Raw genomic sequence first — 19,012 nt, forward strand, 5'->3', positions numbered from 1 at the left:
TGAATGGGGGGGGTGAGGGGTGGAACCACAGCGCAGCCCCCCTGAGCAGCCCAGGGGAGGGCAGGGGGTCCCCAAAGGGTGCAGGGTAATGGGATGGAGGCACCCAGAAATGCCCCCAACAGCCCAGAGCACCTCCCACAGCACCCACTGGGGTTAATGCCAGTCCTGGGCATGTAGCAGGGACCCCACTGTCTGCCTCCCTTCCCCCAGGAGCACAGGCAGAGCCCCAGCACAAATTGGTGGGGGGAACTGGGACCACCATCCCCTCAGCTGCTTCTGCACAGTGACCCGGGGCCAGGCCAGCTCCCTGAGCTGCTGCTGCCGAGGGCTCCTGGCTCCACACACCATGATCTCATGGAGCAAATATTCCCCTCGCGGTGCCAGCGGCCACGGGCCAGAGGAGCCTTCCCAGCACGGGGGGAGGCAGCCACCCCCCTCAGCACCACCATCCCTGCACCAGCACAGGAGCCTTTGGGTGAACCAGCACCAGCCTCCAGCATGGCCTGGGGTCTGTCCAAGAGCTGTGAGGGGGATGGGGGACCTGGCACACTGGGGGCATTGCTGGGCATGGTGGGGACACACACGCATGCTGCAGGGACCACTCATGCTTGGGGTGCCAGTGTGACCCAGGTATCTCATGTACCCCCAGGATCATCACTCCCAGGCCAGCACAGAGCAGACACCCCAGTGGCAGAGGCTCAGGGTCACCTAAAACTGGAAGGGCTGGCAGCCACTGGACAGCACCCCACTGCACCCCCAGGCTGAGCCAGCACCCGCAGGACCTTCCATGACTGGAGCTATCACTGGGAAGGGTGGTCAGAGCCCACTGCAGCCCTGGCTTCAACTTAAAGGCTCATGGATGGAAAAGTCAGCAGGGGCGGGGGGGAATGCTGATGCTCCAAGGAGCCCCCCAGCACGATGCAGCCTCTCTGGGGGCATGTGGGGTGCCCGGCTTTGCAGGCAGAGGTGGCTGCAGCGGGGTGTGCCGTGTGCCATCCCGCACCAAACCGGTTCCCCACGCTGCTGACAGCGGGGAAAGCGCTGGCGTGGGGAGAAAAAGAACACAAGAAAAACCAGTTTGGCGTGTGGGGATGCACAGTCCCACCCCCCCCCTTTCCCAGCGCCGTGACCCCGCGCGTTGGGGAGCAGCCGGGCCCGGCCCACGCTGCCGGGGAATTCGCCGCAGCCGGCGGAGCCTGAAGGAGGACGGAGGCGGCGACGGGGAGATGTGGCTCCTGGCCTTCCTGCCACCTTCCAGCGCCCAGGGGCAGGGGAAAGGGGTCAACGGGGACCCCCATGGAAGGCAACAACCAGGGAGAGCCGGGTCGGGGTGTCTGGCATTGCCGTGGGGCTGGGGAAGGGTGGAAGGGCAGCTGTGGGAGAGGGTCGGGGTCTGGCACAGCCCCCTGACTGCAAACCCAGCCCGTGCCCAGGGGGTCCGTGGGGACAGACCTGCAGCTGGCTGCGAGGGGAATGGGGCTCCACAGAGGGCGCGGGCAGTGGGGTAGCCCCACGCACCGGTGCTGCGGCCCCATCCTCCCTGGGCACAGCCCAAACGCGGGTTGGCACCGGCGCCGGCTCTGCGGGGACCTGCGGCCGCTCAGGATTAATTAGCAGAGCTCTTTAATTCCCTGCCCGCTCAGCTATTCTCACTCGGGCCCGTTACCTGCTGCTGGAGCCAGGCAGCGCTGCCAAGCTGCTTCCCTGCAGCCAGGCCCTTCCTCCTGGCCCCACATGGGGGTCCCTGGGGCCAGATGGGGACCCAGACAGGGTCCCCAGGGCATCACTTTGCACCCAGGACCCTGCGCTCTGCACCTGCAGCCTGCAAGCCAGGGGCAGGCTGATGAACCCCAGCCAGACAAGTTCTCCCCACTGAGTTTTTCCCCAGCCCCAAACCCAGGGAGCCCCAGAGCCAGTCAGGCTGGGAGAGGTGGCCCCTGGTGCAGCCCCAGCACACCCCCAGCCCCTCTGTCCGGGAAGCAGGAGCAGCCCTGGGAGCTGCCCCGTCGCCACTTCATCCTGTTTTTGTGGAAAGTTAATCCTGCTGCTGCCAGGGCCGAGGCTGCAGCGGCCCCACTGCCCGGGGATGCCGTGGGAGCTGCCCCAGGAGGGCACCGGGCTGGGGGCCAGCGGGTGCCAGGGCTGCCAGCCTGGGAAAGCCCAGGGGCCAGTCACATGCAACGGGACAGGGAACACCAGTGGCTTTGGGGACAGGGGCCTGGGGACAGCCCTTTCCCCAGCACCCGCAGCCCTGGGGGTGCAGCCCCTGCACCAGGCACAGGATGGCTGAGCCTGTGCCAAGGAGTTGGTCCTCAGGGTCCCCAGAGCCACTGGCACTGCCCAAGGACCCTCACTCCCATTGCATGGAGCATTCCCTCATCCACCACCCTGTACCCCCCCTGCATAGCCAAACACTCTGGCACCCCAGAACTCTGCTGTGACTGAGGTGAGGAGGAGGCAAAGGGTTAAAGCTGGGCGTGCAGAAGGCAGTGGGCACCTCGGGCAGGGCAGTGGGCAGGCTGGCTGTGGGCAGCCCGCCCTGAGCCTGCCCTCCCCTGGGCGCCTGGGGAGGAAGCAGGACTTATTGCTCTTGGAGACACTGCTGCCTTTTTTTAATGGGTTTTTTTTCCTCCTCCTTTTTTATTTCCCTTCATTTTATAAAAAGCACCTGACCGCAGGAGGCAGCTGCTGCAGCCCACGTGTCTGCCAGCACTCAGCTGGGCACCAGCCCTCTGCGGCACCCAGGGCTGGCCGGGACCCCAGGGACCCACCCCCAGCGCCCCATGGCCTCCTGGCCGGGCAGGGGCCACATCTCACCTCACTCCAGCTCAGCCCCCTGGCTTTGGGGGGTACTGGGGGCTGCCACCTTCACCCATCCCTCCTGTGCCAGCACATGGCTCAGTCAGCCTGGGGGTCCTGCTGCAGAGCTGGCTGCTCACCCCACGGGTGGGATGTGCCCCCGAGCAGCTCCCTTGCACCGCAGCATCCCCACCAGGCGAGACGGAGCGGCTGCACGTCCCAGTGCCGGGTGGGGACACAGCCCGGGGCACGGCCGGGAGCCACCCCGGGGGATGTGCGGCCGCGCCAGCCCGTGGGAAGCAGCGGGGCTGCCCAGAGCCGTGCCGTGGGGCAAAGCTCCCGAGCTCCACCCGCCCCCGAGCTGGCCGGGAGCCGCCGGCCAACATCCTCCGGACGTGAGGAAGAGCCTCATTGCCGGGGGAGGAAGGGCTGCAGGCGGGTCGTTGCTCCGGGGCTCTTCCTCCCGGCAACAAGGTGCGGTGGGACCAACCCCATTCCCCGCTCCGTGCCTCAGTTTCCCCCTTCGGTGGGGGTCCGAGGGGCCCCGGAGCCCATCGAGTCGCCCACACAGCCTACTTCAACAAGCGGCGGGAGCAAGAGCGAGCCCCTGTCCCAGCACAGCCCCGACGTTCCAACAAGCCCCCCACGAGCCCAGCGGGGAGGGGACACACCGAGGCCACCAGCCGCGGGTCCCGGCACCCCGTGCCGAGCCGTGCGGGCGGCTGAGCACGATTTGGGGCCAAACGGGCACAATTGGGGCACGAGGGCCCCACGCGTGGGGCCGCGCCCAGAGGCCACGTGTCACCCCGTGCGCCCACGGGACGGCCCCGACAGCTCCCGGCCGCCACCCCACCGGCCGCCACCCCACCGGCCGCCACCCCAGGCCTTGTGCGAGCGGCGCCCGACCCGACCCGGCCACCTTCCCTTCCCAGCCCTGTCCGTAGGCAGGGTTATAATTAACCTCCTCACATCCTGCACGACGCACTGAGTCACTCCTCGAGCTAAACCCCAGCGAAGAGACAGAAGCTTTTTCAACAGCCACCGACTTCCTCGGCTCAGCTCAGCCGGGCTCAGCTCAGCTAGGCTCAGCTCAGCCCACGGCCGCCACCGCACAGCCCAACCCGGCCGTGGCAGAACGGGGGCTGCGTGGCTGGACGTGGCTCCCGCATCCCTCTCTCCAGGTGACACTAACCCCCAAAGCCATGCCCACGCTTTACTGGGCTGAAGCCCCCCCGGCTGGGGTTGTGCCAGCGCGGTGGCAGCGGCCGGTCCCTGCCCGTGCTCTGGCACAAGGAGCCCGTTGAACAATCTTGTTTACGGAGAGGCTTTTTCCTTTGCGTGTACATAAAGGTGAACGGCGAGTCCCCGCACGGGCTCCCCCGAGCAGCCGGGCTTCAAAGAGCCGATTCTCGCTCCGCGCGTCCCAGGACTCGGGTATTTTCCAGGCCGGTAGCCAGACGGTTGCCTCGGTGGGTGGCGGATCTACCGGCAAAGCCTTAACGGCGCTTAAAACGGGCTGCGAGCAGCTCGGGCGGCTCGGCAGTGCCCAGGCTGCTGCTGCCGAGCTGCGTGAGCCCCGCTCACCGCCGCCGCACCGGGACAGTCTCCGGGACGGCTGCCAGCACCCCGCACCCCGCAGCGGCATCGCCCATCCCGGCTGCCTCCACCGGCACCGCCGGGCTGTCCCAGCACCTCCTTCGCCTCCCTCCCCCCAAGCTCGGAGCGGGTGGGATGACACGGCGGAGTCCAAAGCGGGACGGTTTTAGCCGCAACGAGCGCCCGTGTGCGCGGTGCCGGGGGTGCGGGTGCCGGGGGGGTGCGGGGAGCACACGCGGGGTGCCGCCTCCATACACACAGCCCGGAAAAGTTGCAGCGTTACACGGAGCGGGCTCGGTCCCGCGTGGGGCTGGGACGTGCGGGGGGGACACGGGACTCCCATGGGGCTTAACTGCTGGGGGAGGACACCCGCAACTGCCTGGGGTGTGAAACGTCGCGATCCGCCTCATGCGTGGAAGGACAGAGAGCACCCCAACACCTCCCCCATACCCCCCCCGAGCCGGCCCGGCGCTTACCGGCGAGCAGGGCGAGCGGCAGCAGCAGCCAGTACAGCCCCGCGCACAGCGCCCGCCGCTCCATCCCTCAGGCGGCAGCGGCGGGGGGAGGCCGGCCCATGTCCCACCGTGCCCAGATGAGCCGAGCCGGGATGAGCCGTTCGTTCCGTTCCGCCCCGCCGGGGCTGGGCTGGGCAGGCCCCGCCGGCCGGTCCCGGAGCGCGGCGAACGGACGCGCTTCCCTCCGCCCCGCGCCCGCCGCCTTTATAACCGGCACCGCCCGCCCCCGCCGGCGGGCTGGCCCGGCAGGGATCGGCTCGTTTCGGCTCCGCTCGGCTCCTCTCGGCCCGGCTCCGCTCGGTTCGCCTTGTTTCTGCTCGGTTCAGCCCGCTTCGTCTCCTTCGTGCCCCCGGCTCGCTGGCACCGTTGCCCCGCCACTCCTGCCACGAGTTGTCCGGTCTCAGCCCCGACGGCAGCGGAGGCGGGGAGGGGAGGGGGCGAGGCGGGAGCCCGCAGCCCCCCAGGCTCCTGCTGCCCGCAGCGAGGGAGGAAAGCAGGAATACAGCGAAAAAAAATAAATGACAAGAGAAAACGCCGAAGTGTTTCCTGTTTGTTTCGCTTAAAGAGAAAAAAACAAGAGAGGCCGGAGCTGATTGAGGCTGAGAGCAGCGCCTGGGCTGCTGGCTCCGGCTCAGCCTGGCAGGGGCTGTGTGCTGGGCACAGCCCATGGCCACAGGCACAGCCAGGGCAGCACCGGTAACCGAGGAACCATCGGCCCGTGACATTCTCGGCATTCTTTGGCCTCCCCTCATTTGTTTCCCAAATGTGCCTAACAAACTGGTGTCCAGCTGGCACGCTGCCCCTGCTCCCCACCTCAGCACACTCTGCTGCATCCCTGCAGCACTCCCCCCAGCCCCAGCCCATGCTTTGGCCCCCAAATCAGGTGCAGAATGGGCTTGAGTGCCCCCAAACGTGTGAGCTTGCTGGGGACAGCCCCTTGTGGAAGCTGAAATGGGCTGCGGGTGCCCAACCAGCCTCAGAGCAGGTCCCCTCTGCCCAGCCACATCAACCCTCACCGCTGGGGTCCAGCGTGCGAGTAAAACTCTCCTCGAGGCTGAGGCTTTAGGCTCTGCATCAACACCATGTCTGTGAGACCTGGGCATGGAAACTGCTGCTGCAAAGGCCCCGGGCAGCATCCCCCCACCCAGATGGATCCAGGAAAGGGTGGCGCATGGCACCCACACCAGCACCTCACTCCCAGCCTGGCCCCGAGCCGCCACGCCGCAGCCCGGCTGGGAATGGAGGCTGTGGGAGCAGATGGAAGCAGGGAACGGCACCCCAGAGCCCTGGCCTCGCCTGGCCAAATCCGGCCCTGAGCAGCCCTGCTCCACTTTGCCGGCCTCACTCAGGCTTTAAGCGAGATGCTGGAGAGCGGTGCAGCCCTGTAATGCGCTGTGGGCACGGCCTGAGTGCCCGGCTTGGCGTTTTATGGGCGAGCAAAGCTGCTCCCACGTCCGGGCAGGGCCATTAGCACATAGCCACGCCACAGGGCTGGGGGGCGGGGACGCGGTGCCTCCGGAGCCCCTCATTCCCGTGGCTGTCCCGAGCCGCAGCCGCTGCCCGGAGCCGGGCAGGGTGCGGGGGAAGGCAGCAGCGGTCCCTCTGGAACCTCACTTGGAGCCAGGCAGGGCCAGGCCCCACAAGAGCTGGAAACAAGCTCCTCCGGCTGGGGAGAGCAGATAAGAGGGGTGACCACCAGCAGCGCGGGGGCCGGCGGGCTCCAGCACCATTTCAGCCGCTGTTTGCCCTCCTCCTGCTCTGCCCTCCTCCTCCTCAGCATCCCCCTGCAGCGGGCGCACGCTGCGACACCGCCCAAGCTCAGCATCCCCCCTCCCCACACCGAGCCAAGCCCCCTTCCCTCCCTCCCTCCCTCCCTCCTTCCTTCCTTCCTTCCTTCCTTCCCTCCCTCCCTCCCTCCCTCCGGCCGGCTCCCACGTGGAAGCGCTCGCGCGCTATAGCGCGGCGCCTTTAAGAGCGCTGTGGCGCCAATTCCGCGCCACGAGACCCGGCTGGGGGCGTGGCCAGCGCCACGCGGGTTCCCGCCGAACGGGCGGCTTTGGCGCGCCAGGACCGGCACCGGGACCCCACCGCCGCCGCCATGGCACAGCTCCGCCTCACCGACTTCTACGGCCGCACGAAAGCGGCCACCGTAGCCCCAGGCAAGCGTGGCGGTGACCGCCGCCTGAAAGCCGCGCTCGCCGCTCCCGCCGTGCAGCGAGAGGCGGGGGGTGATGGCCCGGCGGGGCTGCTTAGCTCGCCGCGCACCCCGTGCCGTGATGGCTCCCCGGCGGTACCGGGGCTGGCGGGAAGGAAGCGGAACCGCCGGGAGATGGAAGCGGAATCGCCGACCGGGGCCCGGTTCGGGGAGCCGAGCGGGAAATCGGCGCGGAAGAGACTGGAGCTGAACGGGGATGCGGAACCGGAGCCGCCGCTCGCGGTAGGGAGCTGCGGTCGGGGGTGAACCGATTCCCCTGGACCCTAAAACGGGGAGAGGGGGAGCATAAAACCGGGGAATCGCCTCTGGAGTACATCTTCCTCCCCTAATGCAAACACCCCCCTTCCCCGAGGGCTTGCTCCCTGCCCCTAGTGCAGACCCCCTATGCCCCCCGTTCCGTGGAAGGTTGTAGGGGGGTGACACTGGGGAGGGGGTTCGGTCACAGAGTTTCCCCACACATCCCGGGCAATCTTTAACGCTCCTCCTCTGCTCCCTCGCAGGCCACCAGTCCCTCACCTCCGGCCATTGCTCCGCCCCCGACGATGCCGTCGTTGGACCTGGCAGCGAGCCCACCGGGCAGCAGCTCCCGCTCCCCGGGCCGGGGGCAGGACCGGGGGACACAGCCCGGGACAGCCCCCCAGGAGACACCCAGGCGCCTGCAGCGGGTACGGGACGAGCCCGCTTTTCTGCTCCTAGTGTTTGTGTTCCTTGCCAGAGCCCTGCTCTGACCCTGTGCCCTCTCCCCCTCCCAGGAGGACGTGGCCGGGCTGCGGAGCCGCCTGCAGAAGGTGAAAGCGCTGGCCCAGCTGGCCCAGTTGCCCCCCGTGTCCCCTGGGGCCAGCAGCGAGCTGCGGCGCCGTCTGCAGCGAGTGCAGCAGCTGGAGCAGCGCATCCGAGAGAAGAAGGCGGCAAGTGGAGCCGCACCAGGGGAGCAGCTACCCGGGGACAGCAGGGAGGCAGCTCCTGGAGAGGCAGCGAGTGCGGCAGAGGCTGGGTGAGGAGCAGCTCCGAGGGGAAATGGGATGAAGTAATCATAGTGAAGCTGGGGAAGGGGCTGGGGCACAAGAGTGCTGGAGAGTAGCTGAGGGAATGAGGGTGTTGAGCCTGGAGGAGGCTGAGGGGAGACAGGAGCACTCCCTGACAGGAGGCTGCAGGGAGCTGGGTGTCAGGCTCTACTCTCCAGTGATGAGCACTGGTGGGCAGGCAGCTCCTGGGCTCCGAGGCCAACCCTGTCCTGGGGATGCTGACCCCGATCCCTCCTCTCCCAGCAGCACCAAGGCTCCCGCGTACCAGCGGTTCCACACGCTCGCTCAGGACCTGCCCCCGGGGCTCACGCTGCCCTACAAGTTCAAGGTGCTGGCGGAGATGTTCCGCAGCCTGGACACCATCGCCGGGATGCTCTTCAACCGCGCCGAGACCATCACCTTCGCCAAGGTCAAGCAGGGGGTGCAGGACATGATGCGCAAGTGAGTTGGCGGCAGCAGCCCTCGTCAGGCTGCCAGGGGAATCCGTTGGGGCTGATGCCCTGGTGTCAGCCCTCGGGGTTGCTGAGCCGTCTGGGTGCTGTTGCAGGCAGTTTGCGGAGCGGCACCTGGGGCAGATCACGGCCGTGTTCCCCACCTCGTACAGGCTGCGCCAGGAGAAGAACGTCCCCACCTTTGGTGACGGTGTGAAGAAGTCTGAGTATCAGCTGACGCTGGAGCCCGTGCTGGGGGAAGGTACGTGCGGCTGGGAGGGGGCCCTGAGAGCTGGGCTGTGCCGTGTCCTGGCTGGCATCCCCAACCCTGCCTGCTCTGTAATCGCCTGAGTATGGTGGAAAACCCTTCTGGGGTGGTGGGTGACGGAGCCCACAGTGGGGCTGTGCTCTGGCCCTCCCGAGCTGTGGGTGTTGCTGTGGGTGACGCCGGTGTCTGTCCCGGCAGAGGAGAAGGTGGATGGCCGCCCACACTTGTCGGCGTCGCGGTTGCTGGCGCGCAGGAAGGAGTTCAACCGCAACCTGGTCAACATCGTCAAACAGCACCACAAGGTGAGGCCCCCGGCACCCCCTCGGCTGTGTGTGGGGCTTGGGGGTGTGGGTGGAAGGAGCAGGCTGGTACCCAGGCTGAAGGACATGGCTGGTTGCTCTGGCATCTCCTGGCAGGCAGTTGTGGGTGGGGAGATGGCAGCTGGAATCTCCTGGCTCCCCATTTCCTCTGAGCTGGCTGCTGTGTGTTGCTGAGCTGTGTTGGGAGCAGGGGACAATGACCAGCTCCTCTGTACTTGTGCCCCTGGTGCCGTGATGCAGCTCTTATCCCTCCCCAGGCGTTCCTGGCTGCCCTCAGCCCTCCCATGGAGGTGCCTGAGGAGAAGCTGACCCGCTGGCATCCCCGCTTCAACGTGGACGAGGTGCCAGACATCATCCCGGCAGAGCTGCCGCGGCCACCCCAGGAGGACAGGCTCAGCACGGCCCAGGAGGTGCTGAGCAAGGCTCGGGGCATGCTGACCCCCAAGGTGAGTCAGGACACGGTGTCTGGCTTCAGCTGGGGCTGGCAGGCCCTCAGACTATCCGCCTCTCTGGGGCAGTGCTGGATAGGGCAGCTTCACTGCAATATCCTCACTACAGGACAGACACTGAGGGGCTGCAGCGTGGCCAGAGCTGGGGAAGGAGCTGGAGCACAAGGGTGCTGGGGAGGGGCTGAGGGAATGGGGGTGTTGAGCCTGGAGAAGAGGAGGCTGAGGGGACACAGCAGCACACTCTGACACTCCCTGACAGGAGGCTGTGCTTTGGTCAGTCTCTTCTCCCAAGCTACAAGGACAAGAGAAAACAGGCTCAAGTTGCCCCAGGGGAGGTTGAGACTGGAGCTGAGGCAGAACTGTTTCCCTGAGAGGGGTGTCAGCCCCTGTGCCAGGCTGCCCAGGGAGCTGGGGGAGTGCCCAGCCCTGGAGGGATCCCAAAGCCCTGGAGCTGAGGTGCTGAGGGTCAGGGGTGAGTGGTGAGTGAGGGGAGGGCTGGGACTGAGGAGGACTGATGAGGACTTTTCAACTCAAGCAATTTGGTGATAGGGGTCAGGAAGGATTGTTTCAGAGCCACATACCAGCCTCGCTGTGAGTGCAGCAGGTTGAGGTGTGGAGCTGGCTTCAAGCTTGAGGAGCCATCAGTAGTGACTTTGGGGCTGAGATGCAGATGAGGGCAGATGAAGCAGGCTGAGCTGTGCAGGCAGGGCTGGGTCAGGTGTGGTGGAGGGGAAACTTCTCCTTCCTCCAGCGTGAGCAGCTCCCAGCTGTAACTCAACTCCTCCTTCTTCCACATGAGCAGATGGAAAAAGCTCTTGCCAACCTGGCCTCCAGAAGCGCCGAGACCAGTGCGGGGGAACCGGTGGTTTCCAAAGCAGCGTCCCCTGCCAGCACCTCCCCTGCTCTCAAAGGGGTGTCCCAGGCGCTGCTCGACAGGGTGAGTCACTCACTCCTGGCCCTGTGGCCGCTGCCAGGGCTGGAGGTGGGGGTGGGAGATCCGCCCGTGTCTCACCCCATCTCTGCCCCCTCCTCCCCCAGATCCGTGCGAAGGAGGCTCAGAAGCTGCAGGCGCTGCTGACGCGGGGCCGGGGGCAGGAGGAGCGGGTGGCCATGCTGAGCCGCCTGCCCGCCATGGCCCGCGCCCTGCGCAGCCTCTTCGTGGCCGAGAGGAAGCCGGCGCTGCCCATGGAGGTGGCCTGTGCCCGCATGGCCGACAGCTGCGACGCCCACATGGCTCCGGGTGAGGCTGGGGGAGGTGGGGGCGGCTCCTCGGCCCGGGGGAGGGGTTGGCGGGGGGCTGAGCTCTGACCCGGCTGCCGCCGCTCCTCTGCACAGGTGAGATGGAGAAACACTTGCGCCTCTTCGCCAAGCTGCTGCCCGACTGGGTGAGCACCCACAGCGCCAGGTCCGACACCTACATCAAACTGGACAAGGACAAGGACCTCGGCCTCGTCATGGACCGGCTCACCAAGGCAGCCAAGGAGGCAGAAGCCCTCTGAGCCCACTCAAGGGTTGAGGTTTGCCCCGGGCAATGTCTTCTCCATGTAACAATCCCCCTCCTCGCTCTGGGATCTGTGGGCTGATGGGAGCCTCACCTCAGCAGTGCCTGAGGGACAGCAACATGCCTTAACTTAATTAGTTCCTCTGCCAGAGTCCAAGAAGTCTGTAATCCCCTAAACCTTGAGCAGTCCTGTATCCTGGGGTGAAGAGTAACCTCCTCTCAGCTTTGCTGTGTTCTCCAGGAGCTTTGAAGCAAGTTGGAGGCTCCTCTGGGAGTTTTGAAGCAGGTGGGAGGCTCCTCTGGGAGTTTTGAAGCAGGTGGGAGGCTCCTCTGGGAGTTTTGAAGCAGGTGGGAGGCTCCTCTGGGAGTTTTGAAGCAGGTGGGAGGCTCCTCTGGGAGTTTTGAAGCAGGTTGGAGGTTTCTCCAGGAGTTTTGAAGCAGGTTGGAGGTTTCTCCAGGAGTTTTGGAGCAGGTTGGAGGCTTCTTCCATGGAGCTGGGCCCTGCTGGGGTGGAGGCAGGGCGGGAGGGTGACGGGCAGGAAGGAGTGAGAGAAGAAGTCACAAAGTTGATGTTTTTTTTGAGCTCTGGACCTTGTTCTGTTTTTAAAGGAGGGAAGCGCGTCTCCAGCACTCTCTGGAAACAACTGCAGGACTTGTCAAAACATACTTGTATTAAATGTTTTAAATATAGCTGCGTGGTGTGAGCCCAGAGCTCGTCCTGGGAGCTCCCGTGGCCCCTGCACAGGGGCAGGGCCGGCTCCTGCACAAGGGCTGCTGGAAAAACTGAGCGTGGGCTTGAGGGAGCTGAAGGCAGCTTTTGTAAATAGGGCTCCAGCTCCCACGGGGACAGGGGTGGGCAGGGCTGGGGGTGGGAGGGAGAGAGAGGGGAGCTTTTTCCAGGGGGAATGCCCTGGGGGCTGGGTGAAGTGGTTTGGGAAGAGGGACAAAGAAGGTGCTGATGGCTGCAGAGGTGCTGGCCTGGCCCAGCGCCCAGGGCTGCTGCAGGAGGAGCACAGGGGGAAGAGGAGGGGCTGCCCCTGCCCTGTGCCATGTGGGCACACCTCACACTGCTGTCTGAGCCAAACTGGGCTGGGTTTGGCCTGGCACATCAAGGACTCGCTGTCTTGGGAGGCCAGCAGTATCAGGGATGCACAGGGCTGGGCTCAGGGTGCAGGCTGGGCTATGGCTGTGCTGAACACACCTGGCTGCAGGGGAGAGGGGCTGGTCTGGGCAGCCTGGCAGGCAGGCACGTGCCCCAGGGGAGCTCACAGCAAGCTCCTGTTCTGCTGCCTGGGACAAGACCCTCTGTGCAAATTCCAGCCATGGCTGGGCCAAGGTGAAGGCACAACCCTCAGGTTCCCTGGCCTAGCAGCCAGCCAGCTCTGGCAGTGGCAGGGCTTACACTCTTCCACAGCAGCTGCTTTCCACAGCTCTTTGGGTTGGAACTAATTTTTCCCTTCCCCACCTCACAGCAGGGATTCTCTCCCTGTGCCAAGTATGAGTGGAACTGCCTCCCTTGGCTCCCTGCAGGGGCTGGCTGTGAAAACAAGTGCCCCAGGGTAGGTTTCTCCCGAGGGAATGGTGTTTTTCAGTGTAAACTGAAGAGCACTGAAGTGGCTTTTCAGGAAATGGTGATAAAAATAGCCCTGAGAGCCCTTGTGAGTGTAAGGGCAGAGCTGTGGCATCCCCACACACTGGATGAGGAAGGGGAGCTGAGCTGCAGGGGCTTGGGCTGTGCTCCCACCAGCACTGGGTACTTCCACTGCAACCCAGCAGCCTGGGTACCCCCCTTCCAGCTAGAAGTTGGTGCCAGGCATAGAGAAAAGGTACCTGAACTGCTCAGTCCTGGCAGGCAATTCCTTCCAAGCATGTCGGGGGGTCATGCCACAGCCTTGCTCTCCTCTGCCAGCCTGGGGCTGGGAGAAGGCACTCAAGGGGCAAAAAAGTCTCCAGCTACTGCAAGAACAGTTCTGAGACAGGTTAGAAAACATAAAAACAAGCCAACATTTATTTCACCAGTGAGTTCAGCCCCTGCTAGGACAGGGACATGGTCCCTACTGTTTTCAGGTGTGTGGAAGTTTTGGCACCCTGGTTTCAGCTACTCCAGGGACCAAAGTGAACCAAGTCCCAGGGAGCATCTCCCAGCCCATCATCCATCTCCCGACCCCAGGGAGCCCACTGCAACTCAGCTGCAAGCACACTTCCTCTTTCTTTCCTGTGGCCTATCTGACACCAAACACATGGACCTTTCGACAGCCAGAACACAGCAGGAGGAGGCAGCAGCAGCTGATGCTGCAGGAGAGCAGGAGTTGTGCTAAACCCAAGCTGCCAGCCCTGGCTGGAGTGCTGGGGTAGGTGGCAGTGCCACAGGACAGAGGGCAGGTGAGAACCCTGGGTCCCCTTCCTCACTGCCTGTCACCCAGCTGTGTGCTACTCATGATTGCTCCTAGTTTTGCAAAATCCACCACCAAGAGCCAGCCAGCAGTGAGGGAAGGCAGACTGCTTCCTACAGCACAGACCTTCAGCTTCCTGCAGTCTCAAGGGAAGGAGACCACGAGCCAAGCTGCCATGCTGTTTGGAGCTCAGCTCTGCCAGCAGCTTCTGAGGCTGCTTCCTGATTTAAGGACCATGAGCTGGGCAGGCCTTTAACTCTCCTTAACAAGCACCATATTAGTGCAAAAGCAACCTACTGTGGTGTGAGCACCAGCCAGACCCTCTCCCCTGAGGTCAAACATGGAGGGATTTATCCCTTGGACAGACACTTGTTTTGGTGTTACTCTGGCAAAGCTTTTGCCAGGTTCCCGAGCTGCTGACGAGGCTTGGCTCAACCAAGAGGGAATGTTGCCCCCCCCAAGCTATGGGAGCTCTCCTGCCTCTGCAGCAGGGTTTTCACTTTGGTCTCCTAACAAAAGCATAATTCAGTGAAGCTGCATCTTGGTCTCCACGTCCCAAAACAATCAGACTCTTCCTTCTTCCCAAAAAGGACCCTTAGAATCAACACACCTCAATCTGTGCCATGGGAAATAAACATGATTGATGATTGTGTAGCATCTGGCCAGCATTAAAATGATAGGTTTCCTCCCTGCCCACCCCCCTGTGACATCAAGAGTCACTAAATAAAGCCCTAGACTGGTTCCCAGCTCAGGGCTGCATCCCCTTGCCCTGCTCCTCCTCAGTCATACTGCAGCAGAGAGTAGAAAGGGACGGCCCCAAGCTTTTCTGCCCCTTTCAGCAGCTTTAACTCTATGATCACCAGGCACTCCAGGACTTCAGCCTTCAGCCTTTTCAGCAGCTCACAGGCTGCACACATGGTACCTGCAGGACATGGAGGTTGAGCAGAGACACTGTCAGTGGAGGAGCAGTGCTGAGGGAAGCCTCAAACCTCCACCACCATGGGTTACCCAGACACTTCTCTCACCTCCAGTTGCAAGCAAGTCATCCACAATGACTACTTTTTGTCCTGCTTCCACAGCATCACTCTGGATTTCGAGTTCAGCCTGCCAGGTAGAAAGAGGAGGAGCTTCATTTTAGCCCTGCCTCACAGAGAAACACTTTGCAAACTGCTAACACGTGGAAGCAAACGAGTCTCCAGCGAGCTCACCCTTCGCACCTGCAGCCCTCACACGCTCGTGCTACAGGGGAGTGCCAGGGGAAGCTACAGTGGGTTAGGGGATTGCTGGGCCAACCCTCTGGCACCTCAAGATCCTCAATATTCAGCAAGTAGTTACAGTCCTATTGTGAAACCTTATCCCAGCAGCTCTCCAGTGGAGGGAATCTCCTGTAATGCCTTGGGAACATTGCCTTCAGAGTACAGCTGAGCCAGATCTAACCCCTCAGAGACATGTGCTGTGGCTGAGGAACTTGCCCCACGCAGGGGTTGGCCCAGACAATCCTGGTAGCTAAGGCCTGGCTTTGGCATCCTTGGTTGCCAGCGGTGGGTAGCATGTCATGAGGCTTAACCCTCTGCTCCTTAAGCAGAGAGGCTGTGGTGTTAGGAGAGGAGCCATGCAATGAGAGCAGCTTCTTACAGCACTTACTGGAAGAATGGGAAACACACTCCATGGTCATGCCCCTGAATTCAAGCCAAAGAAAGCCATTTAGCACCAAGTTTTAGCTTCCCCCCTCCTCCCCAAAGAACCCCAGCACTGCTCACTGACATAGACCACGTGCCCATGGCTGGGGGAGGGAGCTGCTGTGCTGGGGCATGGGGCAGCTCAGCACAGCTCCTGAAGCTTGTGCAATGCCAGACTGATGTGAAACCTATCTTGGAGACCCCCCCCAGCTGGTTTTACCACCCCATTCCTTCACAGACACCCCCCACCAGCCCTGCATGGCCCAGCCTGGAGCCCTGCTCCCTGCCCTTACCTTGCCATACTCCAGGGCGTAGGACACTGACTCGGTTGGGCCGGGGAGCTTCCCCTTCTTCCGAATTGGGATGAAGCCAATGCCCAGTCTCTGAGCCAGGGAGGGGCCTATGAGGAAGCCACGGGAGTCCAGGCCTGTGGGGAGCAGAGCAGCATCACAACTCACCGTGGAGCCGTTCAGCTGGGGGTGTCTTTGCAGGATCCTCCAGGTTTATCCTCCTGTGTTAAAGGGATCTCTAGATACAAGTTAGAATCCCAGCATGGTGGGGTTGGAAGGGCCCTACAGAGCTGCTCCAGCTCCAGCCCCTGCTCAAGCAGCTTCTCCTTGCACAGGGGCCACAGGAACGTGTCCAGGTGGGGTTGGAAACCTCCCGAGAAGGAGCCTCCACACCCTCCCTGGGCAGCCTGGGCCAGGGCTCCCTCACCTCAGCACCAAAGGGGTTTCCACTTGTGTTTAAGTGGAACTTTCTGTGTTCCAGCCTGTGCCTGTTACCCCTTGTCCTGGCACTGGCCACCACACAACAAAGACTGGCCCCATCCTCTCACCACCCACCCTTTCTGTATTTCTCAGCATTGATGAGGTTTCCCCTCAGCCTTCTCTTCTCCAGGCTGATGAGCCCCAGGTCTGCAGCCTTTCCTCAGAAGCAGTTTCTGTGGGTTGTAAACACACCACACTCCTGCACAAGATGTGCTGCTGATGGGCTTTGGGGCACCACACTGGTCCCATCAGCGTGTCTGACCTCCCCTCCAGCTCTCCTCCTTACAGATAAGCTCAGCACAGCCCAGTATCAGTTCAGCCACACAACCAGGGACTTTGTTTTGCTGAGGCACAGACTTCAGTTATCGTGAAGCACTTGGACCAGGTTTGATCCAGACTCCTTGAACTTTGGGCCCAGCCCCAGAACTGCCTTGCTAAGCACTTCCATTCCCAGCTGCTTTCAGAGCCTTGTCACCACAAAGGCCGCTTCTGTTGGCTTCTTGTTGGCCCCCTTGAGAAGGAGAAGGTGCTGGAGCAGGGCCTACCTGCCATGGGGTCTGTGTGAGCCCTTGCAGACATTGCCTGTGAGACTTTCCATCAGACCTTCCTGACTCTTTTTAACAATGAAAGCAACCAGTTACAACATTGGCACCAGAGTATCATCACATGGCATCTGCCACATCCAAAACCAGTATTTCAGGAACCAACAGGAATAGGTTAAGGGTACAACCTGTCTGGTGTTACCACAAGCTAGAGGCCCAGGCTGAGGTGATTCTGCTGTCCAGAGGCTACAGCATTTGCTGCCCCATTAGCAGGAGTCCTCCCACACCTGAGGACAGGCTGCTCTGCACGGGTGTTGCAACAGACACTCACCTGCAATAAAGTCGATTTTGGGGAAAGCTGCCCGCAAATGATCTTCCAGAAGATCAATCAAAGCCTTGAAAGCTGCGGGATCCTTCAGCAAGGGGCTGATATCGCTGCAAAGAGAGGGAGAGCAGTGAAGCTACCGAGGGGTGGAATGGTCTGGCTCCGAGTCCCGGGAACGTGGGTCCTGCCTGGTGCTGCTGGGCAACGGGCAGAGGAGCCGGCTGCGAGCCCAGGGCCTCGCTCCATCCCGGCCCCGCTCCATCCCCGGCCCCGGCTCCATCCCCGGCCCCGGCTCCATCCCCGGCCCCGGCTCCATCCCCGGCCCCGGCCCCGCTCCACCCCGCCCGCACCGGAACAGCACGCCGGGCACCGGGAAGTCGGGGAAGAGCCGCAGCCGCTCTCGCACCCGCTGCAGCCGCTGCTCCGTCATGGCGGGTCGCGGCCCGCGCTGCGCCGGGCGGGCGGAACGGCGGAACCCGCCCCCGACACGGCCGGGCCCGCCCCGCAGCGCCCGCAGCCCCAGCCCGGCCTCCCGGAGCCCCGGCAGCCGAGGCCTCAGCGCCTCAGCTCCACGGCTCTCGGATCCGTCAGGGCTGGGCACTCCCCCAGCTCCCTGGGAAGCCTGGCACAGGGCTGACACCCCTCTCAGGGAAACAGCTCTGCCTCAGCTCCAGCCTCAACCTCCCCTGGAGCAATCTGAGCCTCTTGTCCTATCATTTGTTACTGGGGAGCAGAGCCTGACCCCCAGCTCCCTGCAGCCTCCCGTCAGGGAGTGTCAGAGAGTGCTGCTGTCTCCCCTCAGCCTCCTCTTCTCCAGGCTCAACACCCCCATTCCCTCAGCCCCTCCCCAGCCCCTTGTGCTCCAGCCCCTTCCCCAGCTCTGTGCCCGGCTCTGGCCACGCTGCAGCCCCTCAGTGTCCCTGTGGCAGTGAGTGAGGGGCCCGGCACTGAGCACAGCCCTGGAGCTGCAGCCCCTCAGTGTCCCTGTGGCAGTGAGTGAGGGGCCCAGCACTGAACACACTATTTAAGGTGTGACCTCCTCAGGGCCAAACTCAGAGGTGTAAGAACTTCTGGGGTCCTGCTGGCCACACTGCTGCTGACACACGCCAGGATGTCCCCGAGCTCTGATACCCCACAGCCCCGATTCCCTGGTGCCTGGAGCTCTGGGAGCCCAGTTTATGGTGTCTCAGTTTCCCCTCTGAAGCGTGTTCTGGTACCTGCAGCACGTGGAGCTGTTTCCCCAGCACACACAGCCCCGGGACCTTGCCTTGGCCCAGCCTGTGCCCAGGGGTTACACCGCGACTCCATTTCACCCCTGGCCAGCACCTCACATAGAGATGTTGATAAGGCTGAACCATTTCCCGCTCTCTGTCCCCTCCTGACCTCTTTGTGGCCCCCTTGGAATTGCATTTTGTGCTTGTTAAAACCGTTGCTTTGCGTTGTACCCCCGGGGCTGATAACAGCCCATCTGAGTGCCCTCAGCTACCAGCTCCTGGTGCCACTCATTCCCAGGGCAGGTCAGGGCACCCTCACACAGCTCCCAGGGGCCTGATAACAGTTTGCCTGTTGTGAGCTGGAGATGTAGCACCGACTGAGGACAGATCTCCTCTTACATTAGCAAACACCACTTGGACCTGGGACAAATGCATCTGGGCACAACTCTGCACAAAGCAAAGGGCAGGTCTAGCCAGGTATTCAAAAGTGGACCCTGTGGGCTGAGTGCTGAGGGCTGCAGCAGCCTGGTAACAAGCACAGAGCTGCTCTCTCCTACCCTTGCTGTGCCAGTCACTCCCAACTGCTCTGTGGGTCCTTTGAGCTATGAGATGTGGCTCTGGCACAGGAGGAGAAGCTGGTCTCCTCTCTGACTTAGCTGTGACGAGCTCTTATGCACAGCACAGCTCAGCAGACACCTGATTCAGCCCACAGACCTGCATCTGACACATCCCATGGCATTGCACAGTTCCCAGAGCTCAGCTCAGGAAACATTCATTGCAGGCTGAATCCTCCACTGCTCTGTTTTGTTCCCAGCTCATCTCTAGACAGCAAAAGACACCTGTTTAAGGGATGTCTGCCAGAGCTGCAAACAGGGACAAGGTGAAGGGCAGTGCAAAGGTTGCTCCCTCTCTTGTCAAGCCCTCCCAGCCCACGCAGGAGTTCAGCCTGCCTCCTTCCACAGCCAGCCCC

General features: G+C 63.1%; 4 protein-coding genes across 10 annotated transcripts in view; 1 reads left to right on the plus strand and 3 right to left on the minus strand.

The window, feature by feature from the left end:
- PIEZO1 (piezo type mechanosensitive ion channel component 1 (Er blood group)) overlaps positions 1-5,331 on the minus strand; it is a 28,210-nt gene extending 22,879 nt beyond the window's left edge. Inside the window, exon 1 of one of the 3 annotated variants that reach the window (XM_062007092.1) lies at positions 4,872-5,331. In XM_062007092.1, coding sequence (XP_061863076.1) covers positions 4,872-4,935 — 64 coding nt within the window. In that variant the 5' untranslated portion in view covers positions 4,936-5,331. The remainder of the gene's footprint in view (positions 1-4,871) is intronic. The other 2 variants (XM_062007094.1, XM_062007093.1) reach the window with 2 other exon arrangements.
- Positions 5,332-6,956: 1,625 nt separating this feature from the next.
- Positions 6,957-11,762, plus strand: CDT1 (chromatin licensing and DNA replication factor 1). Of its 2 annotated transcripts, none has more exons than XM_062007275.1 (10): positions 6,957-7,347; positions 7,626-7,790; positions 7,878-8,119; positions 8,394-8,591; positions 8,698-8,843; positions 9,048-9,151; positions 9,427-9,615; positions 10,421-10,555; positions 10,657-10,858; positions 10,954-11,762. In XM_062007275.1, the coding sequence occupies exons 1-10, from the start codon at positions 7,009-7,011 to the stop codon at positions 11,115-11,117; spliced, it is 1,884 nt and encodes a 627-aa protein (XP_061863259.1). In that variant the 5' UTR covers positions 6,957-7,008; the 3' UTR covers positions 11,118-11,762. The 2 variants fall into 2 exon arrangements, with proteins under 2 accessions (XP_061863259.1, XP_061863261.1); XM_062007277.1 differs by having other exon boundaries at positions 8,397-8,591.
- Positions 11,763-13,099: 1,337 nt separating this feature from the next.
- On the minus strand, positions 13,100-17,293 carry APRT (adenine phosphoribosyltransferase). Its single transcript, XM_062007280.1, has 5 exons — positions 17,179-17,293; positions 16,835-16,938; positions 15,485-15,618; positions 14,538-14,616; positions 13,100-14,434 (listed from the first exon to the last, which is right to left on the minus strand). Exons 1-5 carry the CDS (start codon positions 17,256-17,258, stop codon positions 14,292-14,294), a joined length of 540 nt encoding a protein of 179 aa, XP_061863264.1. The 5' UTR covers positions 17,259-17,293; the 3' UTR covers positions 13,100-14,291.
- GALNS (galactosamine (N-acetyl)-6-sulfatase) overlaps positions 16,858-19,012 on the minus strand; it is a 53,103-nt gene continuing 50,948 nt past the window's right edge. For all 4 annotated transcript variants that reach the window (XR_009819729.1, XR_009819728.1, XR_009819727.1 and 1 more), the window contains one exon: positions 16,858-16,938. The gene's annotated coding sequence lies outside the window, so the exon portion shown is untranslated. The remainder of the gene's footprint in view (positions 16,939-19,012) is intronic.

This window comes from Colius striatus, chromosome 14, assembly GCF_028858725.1.
Source record: "Colius striatus isolate bColStr4 chromosome 14, bColStr4.1.hap1, whole genome shotgun sequence".
Lineage (NCBI taxonomy): Eukaryota > Metazoa > Chordata > Aves > Coliiformes > Coliidae > Colius > Colius striatus.

Bases quoted from the DNA above. Each gene is read 5' to 3' on its own strand.
- CDT1 (XM_062007275.1), top strand. From the start codon at position 7,009: ATGGCACAGCTCCGCCTCACCGACTTCTACGGCCGCACGAAAGCGGCC. The intron at 9,616-10,420 runs GTGAGTCAGGAC...CCACATGAGCAG, and splicing joins GGGGCATGCTGACCCCCAAG to ATGGAAAAAGCTCTTGCCAA. The intron at 10,859-10,953 runs GTGAGGCTGGGG...TCCTCTGCACAG, and splicing joins CGACGCCCACATGGCTCCGG to GTGAGATGGAGAAACACTTG.
- APRT (XM_062007280.1), bottom strand. From the start codon at position 17,258: ATGACGGAGCAGCGGCTGCAGCGGGTGCGAGAGCGGCTGCGGCTCTTC. The intron at 15,619-16,834 runs GTGAGTGTCTGT...TGCTCCCCACAG, and splicing joins CAAAATCGACTTTATTGCAG to GCCTGGACTCCCGTGGCTTC. The intron at 14,435-14,537 runs GTGAGAGAAGTG...CATGTCCTGCAG, and splicing joins TGACTTGCTTGCAACTGGAG to GTACCATGTGTGCAGCCTGT.